Below are 6,257 nucleotides of genomic sequence, written 5' to 3'. Positions count from 1 at the left end.
TGGGGACAAAAGGCCACTCTTAAATGTGCAATTTTGTCACGTCTCAAGTTGAGGGAGCGTGCACTTGTCATGGTGACTGAAGGAATGTCCACTAGAACTGTTGCCAGAGAATTGAATGTTAATTTCTATCTTAAGCCGCCTCGACGTCTTAAGGAAATTTGGCAGTACTTCCAACCGGTCACAACTGCAGACCACGTGTATGGCGTCATGTGGGTGAGCGGTTTGTTCCCAACTTTGACAGTGCTCAATGGTGGTGTTAGGGGTTATGGTTTGGGCAAGCATAAGCAACGAACACCATTGACATTATCGATGGCAATGTGAATGCACAGAGATAACGTGACGAAATCCTGAGGCCCATTGCATGCCATTCATCCGCTGCCATCACATGTTTCAGTATGATAATGCATGGGCCCCATGTCCATAAGGATCTGTACACAATTCCCAGAAGCTGAAAATGTCCAAGTTCTTCCATGGTCTGCATACTCACCAGACAGGTCACCCATTGAGTATGTTTGGGATGCTCTGGATCGACGTGTACGACTGTGTTCCAGTTCACGCAAATATCCAGCAACTTCGCACAGCCATTGAGTGGGACAACAGTATGATCAACGTGAAGGAGATGTGTCGCGCTGCATGAGTCAAATGGGGGTCACACCAGACACTGACTGGTTTTCTGATCCACACCTCTACCTTTTTTAAAGGTATCTGTATTCCCAGTCGTGAAATCCATAGATTAGGGCCTAATTTATTTCAATTGATTGATTTCCTTATGAAAACTTTGAAATTGTAGCGTGTTTATTTTTTCAGTATATACACTGGATTCTGCCGTTTCAGCCAAACCCGTTGCTAACCGGTGTATAAAATCGAGCACACAGCCATGCAGTCTCCATAGCAAACATTGGCAGTAGAATGGCCTTGATGAGGAGCTCAGTGACTTTCAACGTGGCACCATTATACAGTAGAATGTCACCTTTCCAACAGGTCAGTTTGTCAAATGTCTTCCCTGCTAGAGCTGCCCCGGTGAACTTTAAGTGCTGTTACTGTGAAGTGGAGATGTCTAGGAGCAACAACGGCTCAGCCGTGAAGGGGTAGGCCTCACAAGCTCACGTAGTGCGTAAAAATCACCTGTCCTCGGTTGCAACACTCACTACCGAGTTCCAAACTGCCTCTGGAAGCAACGTCAGCACAGTAACTGTTTGTCGGGAGCTTCAAGAAATGGGTTTACATGGCAAGCGTCGGCTGGAGTGGAGTAAAGCTCGCCGCCATTGGACTCTGGAGCAGTGGAAAGGCCTTCTCTGGGGTAATGAATCACGCTTCACCATCTGGCAGACAAATCTGGGTTTGGCGGATAGCAGGAGAATGCTACCTGTCCCAATGCAAAGTGCCAACTGTAAAGTTTGGTGGAGGAATAATGGTCTGGGGCTGTTTTTCCATGATTCAAGCTCGGCCCCTTAGGTCCAGTGAAGGGAAATCTTAATGAAATCTTAACGCTACAGCATAGACGATTCTGTGCTTCCAACTTTGTGGCAACAGTTTGGGGAAGGCCCATTCCTGTTTCAGCACGACAATGCCCTAATGCACAAAGCGAGGTCCATAATGAAATGGTTTGTTGAGATCGGTGTGGAAGAAATTGACTGGCCTGCACAGAGCCTCAACACTTAGAAGAGCATTTTGGGACCTACTTCCCAATCCCCATTTGAACGTGATCCTGGCTCAGTTGACATGCGAGTAAGTGAAATCGAAACAGCTGATCGAGCTGTCATGTGACTGAATGCATTCATGGGTCCCTACGGAGGAGTTTTGGTTCCTGACTTAAAGTGAATACCCTGCCGTCTTCCTCTGAGCATTAATGCTGCATTCAAAACAACAGGAAACTGGGTAATCTCAGATTTCCGACTTCAGTGGGTTCAAGACAACTGGGAAAAATAGTTTTGAACGGTCAACCAACTCGGGAACTCTGGGCTCTTTCTAGAGCTCTGACTTTCTGACCTGAAGATCCAGTAGTGGTGCGTGGGTAAAATCACTGGGGAAGCCAAGCCCCCCTTCCCCCAAAAGCCATAATACAACCTATGTGATGCAATAATAGCATTGTTTGCTCTATAATCTGTCAATTCATTTGCCTTGCGACTGTGATATATAGGCCTAAAGGCAAAGATAATAAGAAGACACAGTGGCAGAATAAATTCAACCACACCTTTTGTTTTATCACAAAACACAAACTTGGCAAAAAAAATAACTGACCCTGTCTTTCAAAGATAATTAGTTAAAATCCAAATAACTTCACAGATCTTCATTGTAAAGGGTTTAAACACTGTTTCCCATGCTTGTTCAATGAACCATAAACAATTAATGAACATGCACCTGTGGAACGGTTGTTAAAGAGGCCTTTCTACTGACTCTGAAAAACACAACAAAAAAAGATGCCCAGGGTCCCTCATTACAGAGTGCAGTACAATATGCTGTGTAGAGTCAAAAAGGTTAACTGGATTAAGCCCACAACGAGCGTAGTTGAAACAGAGTTTACACAAAGGCTAGGAGGACAGGTTACTTCAGAGCACTTTTAACTAGTTTGCTTGCACCAGATTGGATTAAAGGGTCACAGCAAAGTGACAAGAGTACCATAGCCACGGGGATTTTTCTGTTGAGGGCGCTGCTGAATAAAAAACAAGTGCCTGTGCGACAGATGCTATATTGGTCCGTTAACACAGGGCTTGTAAAGGCCCAGCGTACTGCCTTTAAAAAAAAAAAGTATATATATTTTTATTCCGATTTTCAGGGGGCTCTGCGGCACCCTCAGCACCCCTACTTCCCGCGGCATTGGGCCGTAGGAATTTGCCATTGTTTAGTTATTTGCAATGAGAGAAAGTGGTTGGTGCCTCTTGGTGGTAAGCAATGAGTTAGTACCATACAGTGCAGCGGGCAGCAGGCCACATCTAAACTGGAGTTGTCCTGCTCTGCATGTTAATGCCAGTAGACATTAGGCGTGTGTTATCGTATTTTATCATGCCTCTAGGATTATAATACTCCACATAAGCCAGGGGTTTTAAGACTATTAGTAGCTGCATGTAGATGAAAACACATCACATGAGCTATGACCGGAAAGATTTCCTTAGGACTTCTGTCAGTTTCTGTTAAGACATTTCTATTAGATGACATAAGACGGGATAGTGCTAGAATCATTGAAACAAACTGGATTTATGCTGCATCCTCACCTTTAAATGTTGTTTATGTTTTACTACCAACCAGGAGGTCAGTAATGGTCTATAATACAGCACAGTGTGTCCCCTGCTGTGGCTAGGCAATTTGATCTGTGAATGTCAGGCAAATGGAAGACGTCAGGGTGGAGGGGAAAGCGACTGGAAGAGGATAATAGTATTTAAATCTTTAAGCACCCAGATCCTCAGTCAGCAACATTAGACGGTCAGGGTTGTTTCTTTCTGCTGGTATACTGCTGTGGGTGACTCAGGAGAGGGTATTAGACCTGTGGTAATGCCTCCACGCCCCTCAGTGAGCCGGCGTGTCTGACCAGGTCCCAGCACAGGACTCCAGAATGCTCAAGAATAGGAGACGGAGCCTTTTCCCCAACTACAAAGTGGGGGGGACAGGCCCCACATACAAGGACCCAGAGGAGGACTACAATGTTCCCCTCACCCAGAACAACTTGGTGAAACAATGGAACTCCATGCAAGAGCTCAGACGAGACATCTACGACATCTATGCAGAGTACGAAAACGAGGAAGATGTTGTAATGGCCTCCCCAACAAGAGGTCTCTCCTCTCTTGTGAAGAACTACATGCTGAACATCAACGTAGGTGGGAAGGAGTATCAGATCTCATACAGGGTTGCTGCCAAGTATCCCAAGACCAGGATCGGACGCCTGGCGACATGCACAGACCACAACAGAAAGCTGGACCTGTGTGATGACTATGTTGTCCAAAACAACAAGTTTTTCTTCGACAGGGACCCGGACATCTTCCACAGCATCTTCAACTTCTACCGGACGGGTGTCCTCTGGATCAAGGACGAGCTGTGTCCCAGGAACTTCCTGGAGGAGATCAACTATTGGGGCGTCAGGATCAAGAACACACACCGCTGCTGCCGCATCTCTTTTGAGGAGCGCCAGGATGAACTTAATGAGCAGCTGAAGATCCAGCGGGAGCTGGAGGCCGAGGTGGAAATGGAAGAGAATGAGGACCTGTTCCACGGCATGGCGTTTGGCCAGATACGTTGGATCATCTGGAACCTGATGGAGAAGCCCTTCTCCTCCGTCACCGCCAAGCTCATGGCTCTGGCTTCCAGCTTCTTCGTGCTGGTGTCCCTGGTGGCCATGACGCTGAACACGGTGGAGGAGATGCAGTACAACACCCCCACGGGACAGCTGAGCGGGAAGACCTACGGGGAGCATGTGGAAACCTTCTGCATCGCTTTCTTCACCATGGAGTACCTGCTGCGTCTGGTGTCCACACCGGACCTGCGACGCTTCGGGAAAAGCGTCCTGAACGGGGTGGACCTGATTGCCATCTTTCCCCTCTACCTGCAGCTGGTGCTGGAGTGCTTCGAGAACGACGACTACGGGAAGCACCAAGACATCGAGACGGTAGGCCGGGTGGGCAAATTGGGCCAGGTGCTGAGAATCATGCGTTTGATGAGGATCTTCCGTATCTTGAAGCTGGCACGCCACTCTACGGGGCTGAGAGCATTCGGCTTCACGCTGCGCCAGTGCTACCAGCAGGTGGGCTGCCTATTCCTTTTCATCGCCATGGGAATCCTCACCTTCTCTGCCATGGTGTACACGGTGGAGCATGATGTCCATCAGACCAACTTCACAAGCATCCCTCACGCATGGTGGTGGGCAGCTGTAAGTCACCCCATTCTATTTCATTGGTCATTATAAGTAATTTGCTTAATATTATTGCATTACCTTCATTGATTTGTTTAGTTATTTGGAAATGTTTGTACTGTGTATTATTACAATATCACAGGAAATTCTGGACTATCATTATTCAGCACATTCTGACCTTGCTCAGTGCTGAGTATCTTTCTATGTGACTATGTGGTACTGTTAAACACACACACACAATTGGGTTTTACACAGCATGGAGCAACATTGATTCATTCTTACCTGCAGATTCTGATATGACAATTCAATTCCACCTAGAACTAAAGTTGGCCTTAATTACGAACATGCTGCCAGAAATAGATATCTTCATCACACACTTGTCAAGTACAGTAGCCTATTATCACGGTTACCTTTAAGAGACACCTTCACATTGCCAATAGCCTGTCCTGCCCTGACGTCTTGATCTTGTTTCATTAGGGCTGACTCAGCAGATGTGGAAGCTATTTTCCATTGCCTAATAGATACAATGGTATTGAAGAGGGCTGGACTCCGGTTCCCTCTCACTGCCAGGGGAGGCATTTAGGGATTTCCCTTGAGGCACTTCCACCTTATTTAATGGAACAAGATGACATGGCAATTGATCTGTCGTATGTAATTTGACTGTAGACCCACCTAGTGCCTTAGTTCTGTAATTCCATTAAACAATGCTTCAAAAGAGCCTTCAGACGGAGGTCGAATATATCCCCAGAAACGAACTACGTCACTCGCCCTCCTAATAAAGCTTTTCACATGGGCTCTCCTCGGCCTCCTCCAAGGCCTCTAGTAAGCACAGTGACACACATATCACGAAGGGTCAACTCGGGGCTCAGATTGCAAAGCAAAGTTAAAACTGCTATACACTGCGAGTTGAATCTGAGTCCAAGTTGTAACTTCCTGGAAATGTTAGCAAGCTCAGTAGCGACTCGGTTAATCTTCACAGATAACATGACCATTGGCCTTCTCCCTCCCTCAGGTGAGCATCTCTACTGTGTGCTATGGAGACATGTTTCCAGAGACCATCCTGGGCCGGCTGTTTGCCTTCGCCTGCATCTCCTTTGGGATCATTCTGAACGGCATGCCCATCTCCATCCTGTACAACAAGTTCTCAGACTACTACACCAAGCTGAAGTCTTATGAGTACAGCTCCACACTGAAGGCTCGGGGCAAGGTCAGGTTCGCCAAGAGGGCGGCCAGGAAGTTTACCAAATGCTGTGACGATGCAGTCCATAAACACACTGGTGAATGTTCTCAGAGCTCTATGGGAGACTTTCCATTCAATTAACAGATCTGCTGTGACAGCATGAAATTATTTCTACCAAGTGGGGTTCCAAGGGAGCTGGAGTTACTATGCATCTCTAGTCCCGTAAAGCGGCCCCTA

The 6,257-nt window shown here is 46.9% G+C and overlaps 1 protein-coding gene across 1 annotated transcript; it reads left to right on the top strand.

Annotated features, from left to right (window-relative positions):
- Positions 1 to 3,502: 3,502 nt before the first annotated feature.
- Positions 3,503 to 6,257, top strand: LOC139408813 (potassium voltage-gated channel subfamily V member 2-like). The gene is made up of 2 exons (XM_071153157.1): positions 3,503 to 4,858; positions 5,853 to 6,257. Exons 1-2 carry the CDS (start codon positions 3,551 to 3,553, stop codon positions 6,159 to 6,161), a joined length of 1,617 nt encoding a protein of 538 aa, XP_071009258.1. The 5' UTR covers positions 3,503 to 3,550; the 3' UTR covers positions 6,162 to 6,257.

Source organism: Oncorhynchus clarkii, chromosome 5 (assembly GCF_045791955.1).
Source record: "Oncorhynchus clarkii lewisi isolate Uvic-CL-2024 chromosome 5, UVic_Ocla_1.0, whole genome shotgun sequence".
Classification (NCBI taxonomy): Eukaryota; Metazoa; Chordata; class Actinopteri; order Salmoniformes; family Salmonidae; genus Oncorhynchus; species Oncorhynchus clarkii.
Note: the sequence above shows the minus strand (reverse complement) of the source record. Positions and strands in the feature narration are given on the sequence as shown.

Coding starts and splice junctions, on each gene's coding strand:
- LOC139408813 (XM_071153157.1), top strand. CDS start 3,551: ATGCTCAAGAATAGGAGACGGAGCCTTTTCCCCAACTACAAAGTGGGG. Junction 4,859..5,852: donor ACGCATGGTGGTGGGCAGCT/GTAAGTCACCCC, acceptor TCCCTCCCTCAG/GTGAGCATCTCTACTGTGTG.